Below are 27,221 nucleotides of genomic sequence, written 5' to 3' on the forward strand. Positions count from 1 at the left end.
ATGGCATTACCTTTATTGTACTTTCTAGAGTGGTTGGTAAGGAACATATGAAAACGCACTTAATTGTGTCCTCTTTTGCTTTGCTATCCTGCAAATCGTAGCTTGTGTACTTAACTTGTAACTTTTCTGACCAGATATCTTTTTCGCTCAGAGACTTGAATAAATTTGCTGAAAGTTGTATGTTCCATTTTTGTGCAAATTTTCTGAACTCACGCAACGATTTGTGAGCACAGATTACACGTGCGCAGACAAATTGTAGTGTTTTCCAGGCTGCCAGAGAGATATCTGTTGGTGATCTATTGAACATCCTTTGACAAAGTTCTTGCGTTTTTGCGCGCTGTAACTGCTTTGAAATTTCACATCAAAACAAATGTAATAAAATCATTGGCGACTTCGTCGTTTCAGGTTTGTTATTGTGTGCACTGAAGCATGGGAGGCAGTGAGAATGTTATCTCCAGAAATTTGGTCTTTCTCTTCTCCTTGTAGTAAACTTTCAAGCAAGGTACTGAAGGAAGAAGATGCGGAAAAATCCGACGCTATTGTGTCATCTCACCATTTTAATCATATGGTATGGAACAATGTTATTTTTGTTGTTCCGTCTGGAGGTGTTCAGCCACACATCTGAATTGAATTACAACTTACAGATTGATTTGTCCGTGTTAAAGTTGCTTACATCCGCGGATGCAGTTCGGAGTGAAATTTTGAAGTCAGCGTTGTATGATCACCAAAATGTTAATTCACCCAGAAGTTTCTATATTCTTATTTAGGTAGTGAAGTTCTGATCTTCTTGATTCTCTACGTATCGTTATTCTTTTGCTTCACGCTGCATGTGAATGAGTCTGATTAAAAATGTTGTGTGAGTAATTTCCACACGCATGCAATCACCAAAAGGCTGTGATCATCATCTGTTGATTTTGATTTTGTTGAAAGCCCGCCTGAGTAGCAGATTATAGAGTAAACGTGTAATCTGTTGAAACAAATGCTAATAACTTAGGAAAAAAATATTCGGTTTGAGCGAAGCAATGGGCGAGAGTTACATACACACAAGCTGGAACGTCGAACATAACTATATGGATGTGGGAGAGGGACGGAAAGTCGAATATAATTAGCAGAGCATGACTTGATAACAACTTAAGTCTATCAGATACATCTAGATGGCTATAAGCCATTTTCATGCTATTCTAGAGTTAGTAAATGAAAAGGGGAGGTGTAGACTAATGAAGATTGTGTCAGTCAGTTCTTCGAAACTAGTGATAAAACGGTGGACCTGATTTTAATACACAAGCTAGTAAATACTGTACGTCGATAGCCTCAAAAAGGATTGCTTTAAGTCTTTCCAAACAGCAAAAATGTGAATATGATTAGGCTTAAATCAGGGATTCATTGTACATACATTTATCTTTCATACTGTATTTTTCAAGTTTTTTATTTCGTTAATTTAATGCTCCAGGGGTCATTTGCGTGATAAATTGTAATGATTTGAAACGAGTTATTTTACATTCAAATCGCAAATTAATTTCTAAATATTGCTACATGCTGAACATTTATAAAGTTCCCTCCCCTCCCCCTTCACAGTTAAAATTCCAGTACAGGTTGAACACTGCGACAGCCATTAAAAGCTTCTGTTTAGATCTCTGTCCCTTTAGTTTTTTTTAGATGTAATTAAGAATGTTAGAAAATGGTTAATCTGACCGTGATGGTCAAAAGGTTATGATAAAATGTACGAAGCAGGTACATTCAGTTGTAAAGATAAAAATGTGTAGAACAGAAACATACTCCATAATTCATTCACACTATGCGGAGAAAAACACTGAAGTCATATTTTCGTGAAAAGCAAACAGAGATGAAATTAAGCAGCATCTGATATTTGGGAAAGTTTAACACATAGTAAGAAAGGAAACCTGTACACAATTCAGAAGAAAAGCTGTAACCAAAAGTTAAAATTACTTTAAGTTCACACACTGTGTCATTAGATGTGAAATAAACACTTACCACACACAAAAATTAAATTGAAGGATGAATCAAAAACTGTATGTAACTGTAATAAAAATGGTGAATTCCCAATTATGAGCTGTGGCAGAAATCATAAAATGTTGAAATGATTGTAAGTGTAGACTTTGCCAGCGTATAATGCTGATAAAATATTCTTGGGCTTCCATCTGGGTGGCTGTGTTGAAATTCCACAATTTTGCTGTATCTGTCATCATCCTCATGTGAAGCCATCTGGATTGCTGTATTGAAATCCTGCTATGTTTCGATGAGTGTCACTATGTCACTTTCATCATCCTTATGGCAAAGACTCTGCCAGGTGCTGCTGCTGCTGCTGCTGCTGCTGCTGCTGCTGCTGCTGATGATGATGATGATGGTGACATAGAAATCTATCAGAATTTCAGTGCAGCCTCCCAGATGGAAACCAAATATGATTTCATCATTGTAATTTTTGGGTACACAGTTACTTTCTTGTTTCATAGATGAGGATTCATGTTAAACTTTATGATGTGGGACGTGTCAACAGAACAGAACACAAATATAAAACAAAAAATTCCTCTGTTGTATAGGATGATTTATAACTAGCAGACATTTTATTTCCATGGATAGGTTGTTGAAGAGTTTTATAGCCGTGCAATTTGCCGCTTGCTTGTCACAGTTAGATCCATTAAAGGATAATGCAGATCATTTTTCCTTCTACCATTGTGCTAGGAGAATATCTGTTGGCATCATACTTAAGAGAGATTTTTGAAACAGATTTCATAAGTGAATAATTGTACTGTGAGGCTGTGATTAATATTCCCAGCTGCATAAACAGACACCTGCAGGATGTATGGGCATGAACTCCACACATGATTCTAATTCTCTTATTTTATGTAATGAATACTTTGCCTAAGTGAGGAGTTACCACAGAATATTCCCACAACACATCACTGAGTGAAAATATGTTGTTATTTTTATGGCAAAATTATCTGAACTTAAATGTTTTAGCAAGTCTGCAGTATATGATTTGTCTAGTTTGTCTTCATCAATATGCACACCTAAGAATTTACTATTTTCTACTTTCTTCATTATTTATAGTTGGTATACTAGTTGAACAGGAGGTGGGATATTATCAACAGTACAAAACTAGTTTTTTTCCCTTCAAAGTTTAAAGCTAGCTCACCTGTGCAGAACCAGGCAGTAACTTTCACAAAATCATCGTTTACAACTTTTCATGGATCCCAGTCCTTTGATAGTCATTATTAACTCACAGTGGCAGCAAACATTGCAGCTGCTAAGAAGCAAGATTAAAACAATCATTGCCGCTATTGAGTGATAGTTTCTTCTACCTGCCATAATATTAAAATCTTGAACTGAATTGATAATACCTCACTGCAGCTATCTTTATCAGGTTGAAGTAGTAAGTGCTTCATGTGGCAGGCAGCAATCATCTCAGTACCAATGGTTTCAACAGCTGCTTCAGTACCTGTGACATGTGGTTCTCTCCCCTCCCCCCACCCCAAATACTAACTTTTCTGAAAGACGCCCACTGGACTCTCTCCTGCTAAACTAACCCAGCCTTTCTTCTTTTCTCATTTTTGAATCCTGTCCTCTTGTCTTGACACTGCATTCCCATTTCCCTTGAAGATCTCTCCTGTTTATTTCTCATGTTCCACTCCTTTAGTTTTGTAACTGTTTGTAACCTTAATTTTTCACATCTATTGAGAGTAAAATTCATCTGAGGAGATGTTTGCAAAAGCCCATTTAATCCCATTTTCAATATTGTTCTTATGTCTGTGGTTCACAGCACTTAAGATTAACAAGCATACTGTGATTTGTTTGCTCACTTCAAAGTACAGTAGAGGAGGACTGGAAAGTATAAGGCTGTAAAACAAGAGGTATGTGGAGGAGCAGTGGTATGATGAGGGACACAGGAGGACAGAGACTAATTAGAGGTTCGGTTAGTGGTCATTGCATGTTAATATTTCCGTCATGGCTTGTGTGATGTAGATCTTCTTACTATTTTTATACTACAAGCATTTTCCAATCTCTGCCACCTGACAAGTGGAAACTGCCATTCTGCTCACACTGTAATCCTACCCCACCCCACTCCCCTTGCAGTTACAGATCTCTCTGTATTTACTTGTTTACTTCCTCTTCTCCTCCATAAAATTCTTCCTATTTATATCCAGGTTTTTCGTATTTTTATTGTACTACTCTTGCTGTTTGTACCTTCCTTAGGCAATTTTATCTCATATTCCTCTCTGCATTTTTCCCCTGCTGTTTCTCTCTCTTCCTGTGTGTGTCATGGCTTTGCCATATATACTGAAATTTGCAGTGTTACGTCATTCTGTGATGAATACTTACGTCTCCATCAGCACTATTTTTTTTTTAATGATGTTTGTGATGGTAGCTTGATCTGTAGTGTAGTTTAATGTTTAGCTTAAGTTGTGAGTTCATGAAGCCAATAGATGTGTCATGATAGCCTGACTTGTTTCTTGTTCTCACTCTTTTTTATTTATTTATTTATTTGTCCATTAAAAATTTTAGACATATTTATGTTCCCACTGAAAATTCCTATTTACCCAAGGCAGTCTTGCTTTTTTAAGCTTTTTGTGTGTTTGATGCCATTCATAACAAGAATTTTCCTTCCGAAACCTCGTTTTTCATGCAAGAATCCCAATCCTTAATAATTAAAATATGTCTGAATGTATGATGTCATAATTACCATATTGATTGTGTAGTGGTATGAATAGTTGCATTGTTGATGGCATTAAAGGCCAAAGCTAACAATTTTTTCTTTCTTTTTTTCACCTTGTCTTCCCATTTGTCTGAGGATTGCTCATCTTCCCCTGTTCTGTTCCTTCCATTCCTCCACTCAGTGTAATATTTGATGTAGCGAATTTCATTATTACTAACACTTAGTTCTGCTTTTGAGGCCAGACAGAAACAGATCAGGTTTCTGCCTGTGATAACCAGGGTGCCATTTCATGGTGATCTGACTTTTTTCATTCTTCTTCTTTGAGGTTCAGATCTTTATCCATTTATTTCGGGTACGTCAACGTCTTTGCTATTTGATGCATGATATTCGAAAAGGTTTGTTTTCTTTGATAGTTTAACTTATTTTATTGTGATATGCATAAATCGTTCTCCATCTTAAAACTTTTCTCAGCTTCAGATGCACAAAAACTGCAACAGAAAAAGAACGCAGATTGTTGGATATATCCTGTGCACATTGGAAGTAATAGAGAATTTAGTAATGGAAGGAAGTAATAAAGCATTTTACTAATCAAAAAGACAAGCTGGTGAAATGTAATGAAAATCTGCAGAGGTCTTCTCATTTGTAATAGAAGATATAAATTTAATATGATTTGGCAATCAACATATATAAATAGGATTTTTTTTTTTTTTTAACCAAGCAGTTGTAGAGACTTACGAGCTGTGTAGATTGTCTCATTGTGTTTTGAGTAGGTCCAACCTTTTCAGAACCAATTATGGTGATGGACCTGGAAGAAGTCGAATGTTCAGGATAGCTCATTGTTGTGATTTAGATCAGTCTATAGAATATTGAATAGTTTCGATTTCAGCACTACATCTACATCCATACTCCGCAAGCCACCTGACGGTGTGTGGCGGAGGGTACCTTGAGTACCTCTATCGGTTCTCCCTTCTATTCCAGTCTCGTATTGTTCGTGGAAAGGAGGATTGTCGGTATGCCTCTGTGTGGGCTCTAATCTCTCTGATTTTATCCTCATGGTCTCTTCGCGAGATATACGTAGGAGGGAGCAATATACTGCTTGACTCTTCGGTGAAGGTATGTTCTCGAAACTTTGACAAAAGCCCGTACCGAGCTACTGAGCGTCTCTCCTGCAGAGTCTTCCACTGGAGTTTATCAATCATCTCCGTAACGCTTTCGCGATTACTAAATGATCCTGTAACGAAGCACGCTGCTCTCCATTGGATCTTCTCTATATCTTCTATCAACCCTATCTGGTACGGATCCTACACTGCTGAGCAGTATTCAAGCAGTGGGCGAACAAGCGTACTGTAACCTACTTCCTTTGTTTTCGGATTGCATTTCCTTAGGATTCTTCCAATGAATCTCAGTCTGGCATCTACTTTACCGACGATCAGCATTATATGATCATTCCATTTTAAATCACTCCTAATGCGTACTCCCAGATAATTTATGGTATTAACTGCTTCCAGTTGCTGACCTGCTATTTTGTAGCTAAATGATAAAGGATCTATCTTTCTGTGTATTCACAGCACATTACACTTGTCTACATTGAGATTCAATTGCCATTCCCTGCACCATGCGTCAATTCGCTGCAGATCCTCCTGCATTTCAGTACAATTTTCCATTGTTACAACCTCTCGATACACCACAGCATCATCTGCAAAAAGCCTCAGTGAACTTCCGATGTCATCCACCAGGTCATTTATGTATATTGTGAATAGCAACGGTCCTATGACACTCCCCTGCGGCACACCAGAAATCACTCTTACTTCGGAAGACTTCTCTCCATTGAGAATGACATGCTGCGTCCTGTTATCTAGGAACTCCTCAATCCAATCACACAATTGGTCTGATAGTCCATATGCTCTTACTTTGTTCATTAAACGACTGTGGGGAACTGTGTAGAACGCCTTGCGGAAGTCAAGAAACACGGCATCTACCTGTGAACCCGTGTCTATGGCCCTCTGGGTCTCGTGGACGAATAGCGCGAGCTGGGTTTCACATGACCATCTTTTTCGAAACCCATGCTGATTCCTACAGAGTAGATTTCTACTCTCCAGAAAAGTCATTATACTCAAACACAATACGTGTTCCAAAATTCTACAACTGATCGACGTTAGATATATAGGTCTATAGTTCTGCACATCTGTTCGACGTCCCTTCTTGAAAACGGGGATGACCTGTGCCCTTTTCCAATCCTTTGGAATGCTACGCTCTTCTAGAGACCTACGGTACACCGCTGCAAGAAGGGGGGCAAGTTCCTTCGCGTACTCTGTGTAAAATTGAACTGGTATCCCATCAGGTCCAGAGGCCTTTCCTCTTTTGAGCGATTTTAATTGTTTCTCTATCCCTCTGTCGTCTATTTCGATATCTACCATTTCGTCATCTGTGCGACGATCTAGAGAAGGAACTACAGTGCAATCTTCCTCTGTGAAACAACTTTGGAAAAAGACATTTAGTATTTCGGCCTTTAGTCTGTCATCCTCTGTTTCAGTACCATTTTGGTCACAGAGTGTCTGGACATTTTGTTTTGATCCACCTACCGCTTTGACATAAGATATGTGATCTCTCTTATTGCCTTTTGTTGGTTACCAGAAGTTATCCTCCAAGTGATTCGACAAAAGTGACTTGATACCAACCCACATATTCCAGAGGCACTGCTGGCATTGGTAGTGTGCTTTGCTTGAGCCACAGCTCTCTCTCTTTTTCAGTGTCTTGATAGATTATATTGGAGAACAGTAATGCAAATACAAACACTTTTAAATTATTATTTTGTAATAAGATTCAAATTTTACCAGACTCATGACACACCGTCCTCATTGTCTGTGTAAATAATGAAAACCACCCTATTGGATAATGACATAAATTTGAAACTTCTTGTACTAAATGGAGGATGAGGTAATACAGTGACATTTAGGATCATATTTAATAGTTTCTTTGTCAACATTTAATTGTTTATTATGGCCTCAGGTTTTTTCCTGCATGAAAGTCCACAGATGGCATAATCTAACTGAAAGTTGGTGTTCTGGCTATAACTTTGTGTGGGATAGTTGGATCCACTAAATTTATCAAAACCACATTTCGGCTTCAGCCTATTAGTAATTATGTGGCTTGTGACATTTTTCGGAATGTATATTGTGTTAACAGGCTGAACTGTAAAATGTGCTTATAAGGTAAGTCGAGAGGTGACAATTCATATCTGAGTGAAGCCAATGAATATAAAAATGAAATCTTAGTTGTGGTGGAATACTGCCCTTTAGCATAGCCCAAATCCTATGTTAGATTGAAAGGTGACGATTTGGTTGTTAGTTGGTGAAGTAGTACTGAATACTTAGTCCAGGTAATTTCATATAATTGTCTCAAAAAGTTATCATGTGGTGTGTTGCCTGTGGCATACAGATCTTACCAGCTTTCCACCGTAATTCAGGTCTCTGGTGGTGGCTTTCCCGCAACTTACCATGCAACTCAGTGTTTTAAGGGTTTCAGGGGGTTGTCATTCATGTTGCCTTACTTCTACTATAGATGTCAGATGGGGAAAATCTGGTAAGGGTTCAGAAAAATTAATAATTGTAGCTGTAAGATATTCTGTAAAAGAGCAAACACACTTGCAAACTCAGCAGCTCGTGAGCTGCTTGAGCATAGATGGAAAGCTATTTTTAATCTCATATTTCAGCACAAGATAGGTTAAGTCAAATTTCTTCCTTACACAGACATTTATAGTCATTTGTTTTTTATGTGATTTTATGCATGGTGTCACTGTTTTGTCTAGAGTAGTATGTATGGTACTATAAAGTACAAGTATTACACTTCACAATTTCACTGCAAAAGGGCAAGTACTTTGCTGTGTGGCTAACACTTGTAACTTTTATCTACAGAGATTATAAATTAATAAACAGTGAACATTGCACACTTTCCTCTACACTTAACAGTTTGTGAGTAGAGGAGTAAATTGATGTAATGTTTATTCAAGTTTACAGTGAAATTTTTTCTTCCATTTACATCATCTCATGAGCTGCATGTCTTGCACCTGTGTACGCTCCTTAATTATGCTTCAAATCTCATTAGGCCTAACAAAATATTCAACCTCTTTCCTATCATGTATTCACACACTATAAGTCCGTGCAGATATGTAGTGGGTACGATGGAAAGATGTAATTTGTGTAATAAAGATTTTATCACTCTTTGAGTGATATGACAATCTGGCTGAAGTTTTCTGGTGAATGTGTAAATGCAGGGCTTCAGGAGTCACTTGAGTGGGTTAATCACACATGGATGTGATTGGGTGAACTACTGAGAGTAATGTACCAGACACACCAAAGATATGTGGGGCACCCCACCCCCTTAAACAATTGAAATCACAATGCTCACTTGGCAAAGCATTATAAAGTCTCAGAGTTTGAAGCTATGCAGTTAAACTCGTTTAACAGATAGTGCATAAACCTGCTCATGATGGGATTTTATTGGGTCTGCTGGCAACAAACAGACCAGACCTATTTGAGGATGTCGGTATGGAAATGTTATCAGTAACCATGAGGTAGAATGAAAACTCATTATCAAAGTGCAAAGGGCCAGTAAAACAAATAGAAAGAGTTGCGTGCTCTGTAAATTGGATAATGTGAAAGCCATATCATATGACAAAGATAACAGACCATTAACTTCACGGCAGGTGCATGTAGGGAAATTATTGCTCAACTTTAAAAGAATGGCAACCAAGCACTGGGCAGGTATGTACCTAGAACAATATTAGGAGAAGAATAGATGGCTACTCACTGTAAAGATGACTCATTGAGTTGCAGACAAGCACAATGGAAAGACTGTACACATTATAGCCTTTTGCCATAGCCTTGTTCAGCAAAATACACGTCCACAATCACACAAGCAAGCACACCTCACGCACACAAAACCGCTGCCATTGGCAGCCTGTGCCTGTCTTCAACTAAACGGGTCATCTTTGCTGCGATTAACAATCTATGTCCTTCTTTGTTGTCGGTATTCCAACCTGGAGTTTCCATTGTCTGATTTTACTTAGAACAACAGTCCATTATGGGTGGGATCTTGTGCTCAATAGTCACCGTAAAGAAACAGAGCTGCTACTTAATAGGTGTAAAATAAAGTGTAGAACTGTAGATGGGAGATTCTGAATGAAATGCGTTTGGCTGTCAAATGGGCAGCATCTGAAGTCTGTAATGGCAGTCATAGCGTAATCTTATCAAAAGATGCCAACCAGCGTGTGTTCAAAAAATGTGGGTGACATGTAACCCAACTTATGATTTTTGCTTTTCACATCAGATTCTGAAAGCTATGGATTGAGGGAATCAGGTGAATGCTGTATTTCTTGATTACTGGAAGGCATTAGACTCTATGCCACATCATGATTTATTAATAAAAATAACATGTGGATATCAAGTGAAATTTGTGACTGGGTTGAGGATTTCTTTGTATGGTGGACCTTCTGTGTTGTCTAGGATAAATAATTGTAAATAGGAATAGAAGTAGAAGTAATTTCAGATGTGTCCAAAGGAAGTGTATTGGGACCCATACTGTACATGTTGTGTATTGATGATGTAGACAACATTAATAACCACCTCAGATTTTTGCAGGGGATACAGTTGTCCATTATGAAATACTGCCTGAAAAGAGCTGTCCAATTGTCAAGACAGATAGCGATAAGATTTTGAAGTTTTGCAAAGATTTAGAATTTGCGTTAAATATACACAAAAGTAAAATTGTGCAACTGCTCAAAATACAGAATAGTAACATATGTAGCAGTAATAACAATGAGTCACATCAGAATCATTTAACTCACAGATATGTGACTGTAACAATTTTAATGGATATGAAATGAAATGATCACATAGGCTCACAATCAGCAGGTGGCAGACTTCAGTTCATTGGCAAGGTACTGGGAAAATGCAGTCAGTGAAGGAGACTGCCTACAAAACACTTTTGCATCTGATCTTACATCAAAGCTTGGATTTGATCTCAGAAGAACTGTGTCACGTACATGCCTGTGTAGCAGCTGGTCTCGCTTCTGCTTCCTGGGAGTGTGCTGAAGGTATAATTTTCGTAAAATCAGACTGGATCCATCAAAGCTACAACACAGTGCAAGTTGCAAAGTTTAACCACCTGGCTAATCTGCCACAGCAAGAAATATGTTTTAAATTTTCTGTTCTTAATTTAACAAATAGGGATCTTAAGAAACATGAAAATGATTGTTTTAGGAAAGTCCTTGAATTTTTCTCCTACACTGAAGCCCTTATCATTAACGTGTTTTATTGGAGGAATTGAAAAAGCCTCCAAAAAACTTTGTGGCGACACTGATGAAAAAAATAAGGTGTAGAGCATGGCAGGCACTAGCAAGATCCTGTCAGCAAAATGGTAACATAGCCTCATCTGTGATAGCTTCCTTTTGTAATCTCTATAATGATTCCAAACATTGGTTCTTCCTGCAGATGAAGGTAATTCACCTTTTTTGCTACCAAGAGACATCTACATAGAGAAGACATACAACTTATTTGAGCACACAATATAAAGTTGCCAAGGACCCCATGTCACGTGCTCAAATGAAAACTACTTCACTTCTGGACTAGAGCTGCTACCCAAGGTGGTCACCAACAGTCTGAAGGGATGCAGCTCTGTGCCTCCCTGATTATATGGTCTTCCCAAGGTCCACAAAGTTATACAGAAACAAAAAAGTGGTTTAGAACAAAATGGAAGTCATAAACCATCCTTAGAACCGATACTAAACCAACAGTGAGTAACTTACATGCCACTGCTTAGTGATTGACTAAATATCATTATTGGGACTTTTTATGGGTTATTATGAAACAACTCTGATTTACTGGTTAGTTTTGACATCGTCTTCTTATTTACTGAACTCTACCTATTACTAATTCTGTCCTTGATTAGCTGCAAGCTTGAGGAAGACATAACTGCATTATTCAAGTATCATGCACTAACCTCCACTTACCTTGTTTTGGTAACTGATATTTTGAACAGATCAATGGTATTGTCATGGGTACCCATCTCAGACTCATGGTATTTAATTTAATCATGAAAGATTTTTTTTTTAAAAAAAGGTGTTCAACTCTGCTTTTTAAAACAGATGATGTTCTGGAGATGTCTCACTGACATATTTGTAGCTTGTCACCATGGCGAGGATAAATTGATGGAATTTCTTGAGCATCTTTACTCCAGTCATGGAAATGTCAGAGATGCCATGGAATGGGAAATGGATGGCTGTGTATCAATTTTGGATGTCTTTAGTTCAACATGAGGAGGATGGATTTCTAATGCATTGCATGTACAGTAGCCCTGACCACAATGATTGAATTGCCACCATCCTTCACAAACCGTGAGCATACTTTAATACCTGGAGACTATGAAGAGTTAAGCTGATAGCCTACAGGATGAACTAGTACATTCTGTTGGATCATCAAATTAAGAGAACCATGCAAGCAGAAACACTAGACTGACCAAAGGAAGAGCAAGAATAAATTGATGTATAGTCTATGACATTTATGTTGGGTGTGGGAGATGTTTCTTTAAAATTGTCAGAAAAATGAAAAAGCATAAAATGAATGTGATCTTCTGCCCACTGGTGAAGGCCGCAACTCTTCTAGATTGATCTGCTTTTAAACACGGGTATTTATGAAATTCATTGCCAGTGTGGTAAAAGCTACATAGGACAAAAAGTACACACTCTACAAGAATGGCACATTGGACACCAGTGACACACCCACCTGCTACAGCCTAACAAATCTGCAGTGGCTGAACACTGTTTTTCCATTGGCCATTCAGTGGATTATGAGAAAGTTAAGCCTCATCCTACTGGCATTCATTGGTCAAGTCAGCTGTGGAAATGCAGTTAGCAGACAACCTGCACAACCAGGCTGAGGGTTTACAGCTCAACAAATTATGGAAAGTGCTCATTCACATCTACACTCTCAGAGGACTTACAGTTAGAATCTTTGCTGCCTAGTGTTTCAACACATACAAAATATTTTAATAATTAACCATGGAATTCATTAGCTCTGTGCATTCGCTGACTCAGCTCTTTGTATATTTTATTCTGAGATGCGTAAGGTTTTATCTGTGACATACTCTTGTTGCTGACAGTCTTTATTTTTGACATATACGCATTTACTCCACAGTATTGTGTCAAGTGGTTTTATTATTGTATCAAGTGATTTTATTTCTATCACAGACTCACCTTGAAGATGGCTGTATGATTATCAGACAAAGCATCAGAAGAAGAAATAACAATGTCCTAGATGCACACCCGAAAAGTGATAGAATAACACTGCTCAAGTTTGTGGGACCCATACCAGATAGAACTAATGGGCATATTGATTTTATTCAAGGAATGGTACCACAAATTGTTAAAAGTTTGTTTCACTTATGTAAGAGTGTCACATAAATGCTGAAAAATCTGAATTGCCAGACTCTCGAAGATTGGTGGAAGTTATCCTTTGAGTGCTTACATACAAGGCTTGATGAGCTAGTGTTAGGTGAAGAAATATACTTCAGCCCCTTATGTGTCAATCCTGCAGGGACAGCAAAGACAAGATTGGATTAATTAAAGTGCATTCTTCTCATGCTCCATGTATGATTGGAATGGGAAGAAACCCTGACATGGGGTGCAATGCTAAATACTGTGTGTCATGCACATCACTATTCTTTGTTAGATATGAATGTAGATGTAGCAGTAGATTGATGTCACCTGTCATGCAGTCACATCACAAACAACTTGGTCTACATCTAAATATTTCCAGTAAGAGATTACTTGTATGAACCTGTAGAACAATACTGTCTGTCCACTCCCTGTGATGTCCAATATTTTAACCGGGCATTTTGTCCAATGTGTACAAAAGGTCCCAAGGATAACCAAACAGATAGAGGTGCTTCCATTTCAGCATTTGCAGGAAATGCCATCCAAGAAAAAGTTAATTACAATGTACAAGTATGCACTGAGAACTTACGTCCTGCCACCATTAGGTATTTCAGATGTTTACACTTTGGACATGTCATCCTGCTGTACGGCAAACTCAAAATGCAGAAACTGTGGATGATTACCCCATGAAGGTCATCCTTGTGAAGAACTGCTTTTGCGTGGCAGTTGTACTGAACACAGTTCTTCATGTTCAACTGTTTGCCCAGTATTTGAAAAGACAAGAAAATATAGGACTATGTATCACTTGACCGCCTGTCATATACCAAGGCAAGAAAAAGTATGAACACCTGCATCCTGTTGATATGATGACCAATTATGCTAAAGTTACTGATGTCATTTGACCCACCTGCCCACCTCAATTTTTGCAAACCAGATACACTACCACCCTCTACTTTCATGGTTCCAGTGACACCATCTTTGGGAACCATTTCCCACACCCAGCCAGAGAAACTTCCTCCTGCAGCATATATCCATGACAGAGCTCCCTCTCAGGACCCCTGTTCCTGGAAACCCACATATCAGAGGCCCGACACTAGCCACCAGCTAAAATAACCATGACCTGTGGGTCTTAGAGCTGCCTACTGATCTGTGTCGTCCGTGCCTACAGTGGACAAACCTCTCACAAGAATCGCGGCCACCAAATGTTGCAAATAATGTTGGGGAAGAAAAGTATAAGAATTGGAAGAAGGCTACTGTGGTGACCCCAGAGGCATCAAGCGCGCACGCGCGCGCGCGTGCGCGCGCCCACACACACACACACACACACACACACACACACACACACACACACACACACACAATTGGATTATGAGCAAATATTCAATGATATTATCTCGCCTTTTAGCCTCTTGACACCATTGGATTATGAGCAAATATTCAGTGATATTATCCCGCCTTTTAGCCTCGTGACACCTAACCAGAACATCCTCAATTTGATGATCCAATGGAATTGTAATGGATACCACTGTCACTGGGCAGAACTGCAACAGTTAATTTCCTTTTATTCTACAGTCTGCATCACCCCACAAGAAACTTACTCGATTGATGACCATTCCCTAATGCCTTGTGGTTACTGTGCATTCTGTCAGAATTGTACTGGTGCTGGGAGGGCAGCTGAACTAGCCTGTTTATTGGTTCGCACAGATGCCATCGACGAGTGTATTCTCCTCCGTAACACATTGGAAGTAATAGCAGTGTGAGTGCAAACTACCCCAGTGATCACTGTTTGTAACATTTATGTACTTTGTGGCAGGGCTTTTACTTCCCTTGAGATGACCACCTTAATCCAAAACGCCCCTGCCCTTTCTCCTACTTGAGGATTTCAATGTGCATCGCCCCCATGTGGAAGTATCACTTCCGTCTGGGAGAGGCTGTCTGATTGATCAGCTTTTGTTTGACCCGTGCCTCCTCAGTAATGGTACTCCTACCCATTTCAGTGTCCTTTGTGGCACCTTTTCATCTATCGACCTTACAATCTCTTTCCCCCAATCTCTCACGGCTTCACTACTTTGGTTGCTCCAGAACGACCTTTGCAACATCGACCATTTACCAGTGATCCTGTCACTTCTTTGTCAGTGTGAGATGGGCCAATTACCACGATGGACACTTTGAAGAGCGAAGTGGCTCAGAGCGAAGTGGCTCTGCTGTCACTTCTGTCTCCTCTCTGTTAACTGCATTGACAAGGTTGTGGGTGACATCTCTGATGCAATCCTTGCACCTCTGGAACTGATATTCCTCTTTCTACTGGCACACTCCAAGGCCAGTCTCTCCTGCAATGGACCATAGACATTACAAGAGCTATTTAGGAGTGGTGTGGGGCCCTGCAATGTCTCGAGCAGCCTCCTTCACAGGCTGGCATGCTCACTTTTAAGCAATGTCACACTAGGGATCACAAATTAAGCTCGGAAGGAAGGAATTCTAGGAACACTATGTCTCTTCCTTGGAAATGTGTGCCTCTTCCCCCCAAGTATGGTGCATACTCTGTAGCCTTCTGGGCAGCAAAAGATTAACACCTTTTCCGGGTCTTCGTCCTTTAGGGTGGTTATTGTACTGATGTGTCGGTTCTTACTGAACACCTTGTGACCCACTTTACAACAGAATTGATGACCCCTTCTTACCCTACTACCTTTATAACCCAGAAATGATAAGTTGAAGACATCCCCACCAACAGGTGACATATATCATGAACCTTTGACTGACTGGGAACTGACGTAGGCTTTTGACTCGTCTTGCAATATGGCCTCAGGCCTCGGTTGACTGCATTATCAGGTGATCGAACATCGGAATGTTAGTTGAAAGCCATCTACTGAGAATTTTCAGTGATTTCTGGCTTGAAAATGTTTTCCCTTTTCAGTAGCAAGATATTATCATTGCCCCAAACCTTAAGGCAGGAAAAAAACCCGACATCTGTTGAGAGCTACCAGTGTGCTTTGCAATCTGCTTGAAAGCATGGTTGCCCACTGATTAAGCTGTGTTCTCGAATCTCAGGGCCTTTCGTCCCTCTATCAGTGACTATCCAACTGACTATCTGGTTAGGTTGGAAATGGGAGACCATTCTTTTTCTAAATGCCTACTCTTCATCGCAGTCTACGTAAGGTTTACGATTTTCCTTTGCGCCATGACATTTTATTTAACCTCCGTCAGTGGGACGTTCGAGGCTAGCTACTGATTTGTAATTATCAGTTTTTACCCCACTGGTTGTTCTGGGTTTGAGTTGGCACTTCACTCAGCTCTCGGCAGGTCCAAGAGAACAGCAAACTCTGTGCTGAGTGTCAGTCTTCCCCATCGCAATCAGTGGGCTAGTGACCTCTGCTGGGCCACTGGTCACTTCCACTCTAATTGTTGATTATTTTGCATTTGCTACAGCTCCTACTCCATAGCCAGTTCCAAGGCACCATTTGCAGGGCCTCTGCTTGGACCCTTTGCCATGGTTTCCACCTCTCTCCTGCAAAAATGCAGGTCATGCATTTCTGTTGTCTTACCACAAACTGGTCTGATCCAGAACTCTACATGGATACCCAGCACTTGACTAGGCTGCCCCATATTCATCGACTAAAGACTAGCTGAATGCAAAAGCTTAACACTATGCTTAATTGTCCACACCTCTTGGTGTGTGATTCGCATTACCCTTCTCTGTACTTACCAGTCTCTGGTCTCATCTTCACTAAACTACATTTGCCAGGTTTATGGGTCAGTGATACCTTCAGCTTTGAAATGGTCAGACCCAGGTCAGATGGGCTGCCGGTGCCTTCTGGACTAATCCTGTAGCGAGTCTCTGAGCTGAAGCAGGAATCTTCTCTCTTCAGTGCTGGCAGTTTCAACTGTTGCTCATTTAGTTAGTCACCATCCAGCAATTTCTTTGTCATCCAACTTAGCACTTTTTTTTTTTTTATACACAAGTGACATTGACCCCCTGACACCTGTCCTTTGTTGGGGTTACCAGTTGGAATGCACCTCGCAGCCCTCTTCTGGGATCTCTGCTTAACCTCCTTAGAGGCACACAGAACAGTGTCATGAAGCATCTTCCTCCTGCTTGAGGGGTGCTTAGCAGGCAGTACAATGACTTGGGGGTGATCTGTACCTGTTTCCTGGTGCTATGGCCTTGGCTCCAAGCAGTTGTGCAGTTCATTCCATTACAGTTCCTCCTTCCAAGAAAAATCTGGTCTGCTAATTTCCGTGGAAAACTGTCTGTAACAGAAGCACTGGTTTGTTTACAATTTTTTTACACTTGCTGTCCCATTCTTCACTCAAGTGATACTATTTACACAACCACCAAGTCTCTATGTTATTATTTGCACTATTTTCACCTCAACTCATTTAGTCCTGTTAGCAGCTGCACCATTTCATATCGTGGGGAAGGGTTGGGACAAGGAAGGCATTTTAACCCAGTTACAGTTTGCATCTTGAAATTCGTATCTTCCACATTCTCATATTACGTGCACCATATACCTATAATAAATTGAATAAAATTCTCACATATAACATTAAGTCATATATTGCATTTACACAGACAGTATTACATCCTCTCTGGCACAAAAAAGTACTATCAGGCACTCTGTGCCTTGTACACTTCTCTTTTCACAACCTTATATGCATACTATCATGTTAGACTGGTATTACACTATCAAATTTCTTTGCCAAAGATTTGATCAAAGATATGATGAAATATTTGTCAAATTTATTTGGCAAAAATCTTTGATGTGGCGCTAAAATGGGATATTACACTGTCATATTTTTCGTCAAACTTCAAGATGGATGACAACAACAACTTGTTATTAACCACAGCAGTTGCATGTACCACAATTGCAATGTGTGCACATGTGGAAGAGAAGTGGGGGAAAAAAGGAAATGTACCTGGGTGAAGCCGTGGGTTTTACGGCGAGACGTAAAAGCATTCAACAAAACTTGTTATGTGAGCTTGTAGTGGAGGACGTCAAGTCGTACGTAAATTACTTAAGAATGGATGAGCATACATTTCAGTATTTGTTCAGTGAAGTGAATCCTCATATCACAAAGCACAATACTCACTTAAGAACTGCTATATCTGCAGAAAACAGACTCACTGTAGCACCCAGATTCCTTGCTACGGGAGAGAGTGGGGTTAGGTTAGGTCTCCAATCTCCTTAATGTGTTTTTGTATTCAGAGTGCCTCACATTGTAAAATGCCTTATCAGCTTCATACATCTCTCTTAATTTTGTAGTTGTCGGTACACACCAATTGCATTTACCGGCCATGTTTATAAACGCACTACAGATGACAGATTGCTGCAGCGATGCTAGCACTCCACGTGGTAACATGTCACATTGGAGTGAACAGAAGACAAGTGACTTTTATGATCAAATCTACAGTGAAGCTCTAGTTTTGATCAAATTTATTTCATGAGAGACAAGATTTGACAAAGTGCCCTATTACACCATCAAAATTCTTTGACAAAAATATTTGACATATCAACTTGGACAAAGAAATTTGATAGTGTAATACCGACCTTACCTTGTAGTATGATGTAACAAATAATGAAAACTGTCTGCGAAAGGAAGGAAGTCAGTGGCAGCATTATTGTTGCATTCTCAGTTGTATCGATCAGGAAGAACTCTGAACACAACTATTGCACCTTTCATCCTCGCAGTACATCAGTAAACACCCATAATACATCATCATCAAATTCCTCACAATACTTCATAACGAAGCTCAATATCCAAACTGACAGCTCTCTCTCATTCTGAGAGAATAGTAGTAGTCCAGTGAAATGTGAAACAAGTACTTATTAATTCAGTCAGCTTTGGCAGTCATTCAGGTATACCCACTCATCTGGTGCTGTTTAGCATCGACTCATAATATTCGAACTTGTAGCAGTGGGCTTTGTAAACACAGCATGTGAAGTACACACGCTGCCGAGAAGGTGGTGTTGAGCTGGCGTAGCCAACATGCTGGAAGACGAATTGATGGTGGCAACCAATGCATCACAGTTGGCTCTTTGCAGTGTGAGACAGTCGACGGTGATGTGAGCCCAACTCTGAACCAAAGGCTGAAGAGCAGCTGTGGGTAGCTGGCAGACTCAGGCGGCAGATTGCTGGTAGGTGATCTGTTCAAGCCCTGGTCATGGGGCAGCAGTAAGTACATTGGCGAGCAGTTTGTTGATATGGCAGCACTGTTGGCTTCCAGAGGTTGGGCAGTCAGGCTGTGGTCCCTGGTTCACACTTGGGGATGGCGTGGTGGTGGCAACATCATTATGGTGAAGACTCAAAGGCTGCAGCTGATGCAGTCTGGGCACAGCTATGTTGCCCAGCTGGCTGATGACAACAGTTAGTCCGGGAGGGATGTAAATGTTGCTGCTACTGGCTGACATTAAGGAAGTGTCCACACTTGGGTGTCACGTGGAAATGGTCTGGTACAGAGGCAGTGACCAAACTGGGTGTCGTCAGACATAAGTTGCTTTCTGAAGGCTGGCACTGGGGCACTGACACGCAGAATAATGGAAGCATTTTGCTGCTGCTGCTGCTGCTGCTGCTGCTGCTGAGGGGTGATGAGCGGGCTGGGCGATGACCAGTGGTGGTCGATGCTTATTTCTTGTGCTTCATCCCTGACTCCAGGAACTGTGCAGTTCGTCCTATTACACTACCTATGGGGGCAAGGTGGGTGGTGGTGTTTCAACTGCTTTTAGATGCAATTTGCCTTTTTCTGCTGAACCCTATTTTCCATTTTAGGGGTAGCACACTACTGAATAGTGGTTGCTCTTTAATGGCTTGACTATAATGGATCAGGAGTGGGGCAGTGGGGTGGCTATGGGTGAGGCTGCTGCCGTCATATGCAGAGCCCCAGGGACTCTGCCCCTTCCCCCACCCCCTCTGCTCCCTTACCTGTTTCTCTGATGTTGTTTTTATAATTGTGTTTGTAATAAATCATAATGGTCCAGCTGATGTCCATTACATTTCTCCTTCTTACTTGTTCTGTATCTCCGGACTAGAAGGAATTCTTCATCCTCAACCAGCTTGGTGTGGGTCGGATGCAGGTGTTGTTTCTCACGTCATGGATAAGCCGTGTGGACTTCATGTCTGCTTTGACCTATGTACTGGCCTAACCCTTGTACTTTTCCACACACAGATCATTTATCAGCTCTGACATCAGACATCAGTGCTACTGTTAATGCTTTGAATTAACTCCTCCTGTGTACTTTCATCATCAGAACGGATGTCACTAACTCCTGATGAACTACCCATGGACCAAGGGTGCTAATTTTGTTGTTTAGCCCTTAACCCCCAACCAAATTTATTAGGACCAGGTGAATATCTCCAATCATTACTTAATTATGTATAAGGAATGTTGCAACCTCGTCATCATAAAGGTAAAAACCATGTACTATGAGAAAAGATACAAAACATTGAAGGCAAGGCAAGGATAATTTAGAGAATCATTAGGCATGAAATTAATAATCTTAAATGTTGTTTAAATTCGCGAGCACAATGGCTGGGAGACAAAGGATAATGGAATTCATGTCATTTGCTAGTAAATTCAATTAATTTTTCCCAGCAATACCTGGAAGGGTTGAGGGGTTACCGTCAAAGGCAAATCCATTAGATTTACTGAGACAGGCACTGCATACCTCATAACCAGACATCAACTTTGCCAAACAATCTTTTAGAAAGTTGCAGTAACTCTTCTGGCTGTGATTATATTGGACTGAAAATGCTAATATTTTGTGCTGACTTGGTAGTGACACTCTTGTATTAGTATACCTTTATAACAGGTTGGTGTGTCAAGTGTTATAAATGGACAAACCTTATCATCTATTTTTAAGTATTTGTTTGATGGGTTACTGTGGGTATGTCTGTCCAGCCGTTTAGTAAGTGTGTTGGTAATATATAGTGGTAATAAAACATAATAGAAATGTCTTCCAAAAGATGTAAAGCTGAGATTTCTCAGAAGAAAATTAGTAACTCTTAAATCTTTTGCAGTGACACTCATATATATTGAATCTTATTTTAATTGCTGCTGTGAAAAAATCCAGCTTGTACAAATAGTCCATTTTGTTTATTTTAATTTTTCAGATATCTGTTGTCATACCAGATACTTTATCAGTTCCAAGTTCAATTGTAGATGCACTGTTGGAAGACTGTGCTTACTACAGAATTTTTGCTGTACCTGCAGTGGAGCTTATCAACAGAAACTTTCTGGATGCTTTTGTAAGAAGAGGTATTTTTCAATCCGTATTATGTGAATAATTTTACATACCTAATTAATTCTTTATATTAGAATATTCGTATGCATGGTATTGGCACTGATGGCTGTAGTGAAGTGTCGTGACATGGACTCTACAACCCTCTGAAAAGCTTGTTGAGCCATCTTGATCTGTGACCACTCAACTACTGACCACAACTCTCAGAGATTGGTCAGTGCTGGGTCTAAGGCATGTTCATATTTGGCCAGTGGCATTCTGAATGTACTCATTAATGTTAAGATCAAGTGACTAGAGTACCACACAAGCATCCTCAAGTGAGCAGAGTGTTTCTCAGACTATTCTTACCCAACTTGGGAGCAATGATGTGGAGCAGTGTCTTGCTCATGACTTACCAAGGGCACACATCTTCATTACCTGCCTGAATCTGTTCAACTTTGTTACTGGAATTATCTTTGTTTCGGTGAAAATACTTTCACAACAGTGATGAGCATTCACCAAAACATAGTAATGCCAAAGAACCCTATAATTTTTGGGCACCTATGTAGAGATGCAAAACTACTATGAATTGGTTGCTGTTGCTGTAGGGACAGCTGAGCATAGGGTTGTTGGGCTGCTTTTCTGTTGCAAAATTCAGTGAATCCATAGACAAGATGCATATCGGGCAATTCTTCATCTGTGAACCTGTGTATTGCTGTTAATGTGCAAATGACACTGCTGGCCACAAGTTAATGGAACAAGTTTGTTTCAAAACAATGCACACTGTGTATACCATTGACATTGACACTGTTTTGCAGATATTTTGAATGCAATATTGGTACAAGGAGTAAGAGATCAGATTTAATGAAATTGCTGTGTAAAGAGACTCTGGAGACCGTGAGTCCCTTGTCTCAAAATGCTTGGAAAATAATTCTGTACAACCTTCAAAAGTTTGTCAAAGTGCTGATTCACTCTGTGCTACTGCAGTACAGAAATCCTAAAGACTACTATAATGTTTATAACTGAAACAACAACCAGCCACAAGTTGCATTTAAACCTCATGACTGTACTGCAGCCATGATTTTCAACATGTTTACTTTTGATAAGGTAGTCTGTAAGTATATTATTATTATTGTTGTTGTTGTTGTTGTTGTTGTTGTTGCTGTTGTTTGGATGCAAAGAAAAACACATAAATACTTTCCCTATGCTATTAGTTTACACTCTTAACAAATATTTTCATCAGGCAAGTACAACTAACCAGTTAACAAATACAGTGTCCAAATTTTGCTTTTGGATGTTGCAAACATACATTAGGCATCTTTTCACTTGTATGCAAATTAGCTGATTTGCCCATTGTCTTATGCATAAGCTGTTTTGTAGACAAATACAATACAATGCACTGCAGTGCAATACAACGCAGTAGTATTACAGGAAACAAGATCTCCAAAAAACTAGTTAAATTGAGTGGGCATTGTGTGTGATTTTACTAATTATCACCTCATGCTCGTTTGAAGGGTAAGTATGATAGCTAGTGCCTCTAAACCTTTTTCTTAAATGCTAATAGGTGTGTTGGGGTAGGGGGGGGGGTGGGGGGTGGAGAAGCAGCCTTCTGCCTCACTTGAATAGTGAAGTATTCTGTTAAATAAAATCCTTTAATGAGTGTGCCATAGTTATGGACTATTTTGAAATAGTACTGTTTAGATTGTACAGTGTATTTTTACTCATTAAATAAGTGTCATGTTTTGGGCTACTGCCATCATCAGATCCAAACAGGTATGCAAGTACTCACATGTTACACATAATCAGAACTGAAATTGGCAGTTTTTAGCACTTGCGATGAACTGGTGACTGCTTCAGCACAATGTTTCTAAACAAAAAAATTGACAGCACAAGTCAGTATCAATTACTAATGAAACTAATTTTGGTACTGTAAACAGTGTTGTTTGATTACTAATGTTGACAATGGTCAGAGAGAAACAGTAGTGGTTTAAATATCTGAACTATTTTCAATTCAGAATTTGGAGCCGCACGTTAAGAAAAGATTTACGGGCAATGCTTCAAACATTTTTACCTCAGCTACTGTACAAAAAAATGACAGTATAATATATTTTCTTTAACAAATTTTTGTCGCCCATCGCAAGCTTTACAGTTTTCAGAAGGCTATAGTGTAGTCCTAGATTCTTCATTTAATACTGATCCTTGAAACATTTTAAGTAGACATCCCTGCATTTTCTCAGTCTCCTGCCAATGAATCAAAGTATGCTACCTGCTTTACTTAAGATTGAGTCTATGTGAGCATTCCATTTCATATCCATACAAATTCCTACTCTCATGCATTTGTGAGAGTTGGCTGATGCCAACTGTGACTGATATTGCAGTTATACGATACTACTATTCTGTGTTTTGTGAAGTGCACAGTTTTCCATTTCTGTACCGTTAACACAAGTTGTGAATCTTTACAACACTTCAAAGCCTTATCCAGATCGGACTGGATATTTGTGCAGTTTTTTTCTGGGCATAAATTACAGGCAATGGCAAATGCATCACTTGCAAAGATGGTGAGGTTACAATTACTGTTGTACACCTGGTCATTTACATAGCAGACTGGTCACTAACTTTACCTTTGAAAGCTGTAAATTTATGAAATTTATTTGAAGAGAGCCACACTGTTTAGAGACTAACATTATCATCACTGAAGTAACATTTTTATGTCATTAGCAAAGAAACATTTATTTTAAAACTAACATCACTAAACATTTCATTACATAACAAGAAATAAGAAGCCACTGTAATGTCCTTTTGCAAGTGTTCATTTTTGCTGTAAGCTGTTTCAATTCTTGCTGATATCTGGTGAGTGCAGTTCATGTAAGTTCAATTAAATGTTCATCTGTTAGTTTAGAGTGATATCTAGATTTAGTGATTTAAGTGCGGAGTACAGTGATTCACGTACAAGAGATCCCAAAAATGTAAGTCTCTTGGCACAATCTTTGGTTGGAGGTATTTTTCTCCTGCATTTCTAAAATTCAATAGCTGAACTACCATATTAAGTCCTTCTAGTATGTGGACCTCTTGCAGTTCCGATACCTCCAACTGTATTGCTGCTGAATCCTTTGTAATTGGCAGTGGAGTGAACTGATAACTACTCACAACACCAATGGAAAAATGGATTTTGAATGAACTTTCTTCTGACAGTGCAACACTGTTGTTGTGTAATGGTATTAGCATGGGACGCCATGTATGACATACTTTCTGAAGCTACTACTTAGTACTTGGAGAAATCTCTTCCCTCAGTGAACTATGAAGTGGTTATGCCTTAAGCAAAACAATGAATCCTACCCAGTCCCAAGCATTATTTTCTTGCAAGAACTTGATGACACACCTGTCTTGTTAACACGCCATGAGAGCCTGAACATGGTACGGGGTTTAATTTTTCACAGGGACATAATATTGCGGACAGGAGAGTATTTACGTGAAAACTCAGACAAGTGAGTGTTTTCCTTCCATGCACCATATACAGTGTCCTGCCAAATGAGGTTTATGCCAGAGCATTCATTCTTACTTTTCAGTGTGTTTTGTTTCCTGAGAAAGTTAAAACCTTTGTTACCATTGTGATATAAAGCCATATTTCCTACATCTGATTCTATGCTTTACATATCAATGATTTTGGTGTATGCCATCCCTTTGTACGAAAAATTGAATTTGTCATAACTAGTCAGCTGCTTCAAGAAAATTTACCATGTGAGGAATCACTGTTCTGTGTCAAGTGCAGCTGTGACCTCTCCCCTCAATTTTCAATGAATGATCCCTTAATTAAGAAACTTAGTCTCCAATCACCTCTTGTATTTTGAAGTGCGGAAAAAGTATGATCACATCCTTCCCATCCCAGTTATACTGCATTTTGCCACTACTATGGCCATGTCATTAGCAGTGCAAGTACTACTACCTCCTTTCACCCAAAATTTACTTCTGTAAGTCGAGCAAATAAATTAGCGTTTGGGGGAGATAAATCATACCCTCTTGTGGTTTGTGCAGCACTGTCTTCAATTACCTATCCCTGCATCTAGCCATACAGGCCACATCCTCTGGAAATAACGTTTTTCCTGGCAATTTACAGGCCTATGACGCTACACCTGCCAGTGGCTGAAGAACTTGTGGACTGTGGGTCCCAGAACTGCCCACTCCTCTTCTGTTCCTACCTCTCACAGCAAGTAAGCACTTTCAAGAAACCCAACTCTGTAAAGTAGTTAGGGAGGAAAAGAAGATCTCAGAGGTCTTCCCTGTTGATCCCAGAGGCACCAGATCCTTCCATGCCATCAGACTCAGAATCTATACTTGTTGAAGATGATCCACCTCCATCAGTGACAGAAAGTGATCCTGGGGTGTGACAACTTGTTCCTTCAGTCCCTCATGTGCACTTTGGCCTGCAGACCAACCTAACCCATACAGTTTTGCTTCTCATTGAGGTATTTCTCATGTCTGATATCTTGATTTATCTGTGCTTCATACTATCACAATTTGATCAAATCAAATTCTTAACTTATTTCATTAACTCTGGATAAACTACTCTATGAACTAAGAACCTGATGAATGCACTGCTGTTGTAGAACTATTAACACTCTCTTTAACTGAAGATAGAGCATTATCCACAGTTAGGTTGATAAGAAAGCTTATTTTAGATATTCTTGCTTTATAGAAAGAACTGTATTGTACACTGAATTCTAGTTCCATGCTTTGTAACATGTTCTGGCTGAAAGCTTATATGATAGTGGACTTTTTGTTGTGCCCATCTGCAACTCAAAATAACTGGTATATGGTAAGTAGTAGTCTATCGTTTTCATAATATTGTAATATTTTTTTAATTCTTTGTGGTACTGTCATCAGACTAGAGGAATCACTTACTCAGAACAGCTAGCAGTTTTCATTGCCTTTCATACTACAATTCTTTATTTTTTTGTTACATACTTTATGAGCAGTACACATACCTCAGAAACTTGTTCCTTAGCATTCATTTTATTAAATTTGTGTACACAATTGACCCCAGAACTCGAGTAGGTTCACATACTTTGCAGCCTTGTAGTAAGACTCAAAATCAGTAGTATTCTGATCCTATAGGAACTGCGAAGTACGTGTAAGCCTCAAAATCAGTGGTATCCTAATCCTATAGGCTCATACACAACCATCCACAGAAGAATACTCCCTAAACAGCCATCAATCTACAGTCATTCTTTATCCTTCGGTCCACCTACCTGGTACCAAATTAATTACGCAATTTATATATAAGGGTATAGTATCCTGCTTAATCATTATCTGCCACTCTACTTTCCTCTTTCCTCATATATCTTAAGGTAATTTACTGCTACTTTATTCACAGGCAGAGGAATACATGGTAGTGATCACGGATGATATGCACAATAGCAAGCTACCAGTGCTGACATCAGAGTGAACCCAACCAGAGCTCAGTAGCCCACGATTGCCATAACATATTATGTTGTAATCATGTTTACAAGTGAAAACAAGGTTGTTTACGGCAGTGTGAATTTTTTACTGAATGGCGATTGAGTAGAGTTACGCAGTAACTATCATAGTGTTGAGGGATCTTTCAGAGAAAGCTTTCATGCGACAAAATGGTTTTCTGCTTGATTGCCTGTTTTACTAAACACAAGTTAGTAAGCTAGGAATTAAGTTTCATATATTTCCTAAAAACAATGAGACGAAACAAAAAAAGATAAATGCTTGTAAATGTGCAGATTAGTTTTCAGTTGAAAATATTCGTGTCTGATCAATACATTTCGCTGATTTGGATTATAAATGGAATTTGAAAAGTGAACTGACAAATATTCCTTTGAAATGCAAGTTGAAGACTGATGCTGTTCCATTCTAAATCTAACATCCTCTGGTGCCGATT

General features: G+C 39.4%; 1 protein-coding gene across 1 annotated transcript in view; it reads left to right on the forward strand.

Moving 5' to 3' along the window:
- Positions 1 to 365: 365 nt before the first annotated feature.
- Positions 366 to 27,221, forward strand: part of LOC126162482 (ribonuclease P protein subunit p40-like) — a 265,430-nt gene continuing 238,574 nt past the window's right edge. The window contains exons 1-2 of the mRNA XM_049919026.1: positions 366 to 568; positions 21,210 to 21,354. Coding sequence (XP_049774983.1) covers positions 446 to 568; positions 21,210 to 21,354 — 268 coding nt within the window. The 5' untranslated portion in view covers positions 366 to 445. The remainder of the gene's footprint in view (positions 569 to 21,209; positions 21,355 to 27,221) is intronic.

Source organism: Schistocerca cancellata, chromosome 2 (assembly GCF_023864275.1).
Source record: "Schistocerca cancellata isolate TAMUIC-IGC-003103 chromosome 2, iqSchCanc2.1, whole genome shotgun sequence".
NCBI lineage: Eukaryota > Metazoa > Arthropoda > Insecta > Orthoptera > Acrididae > Schistocerca > Schistocerca cancellata.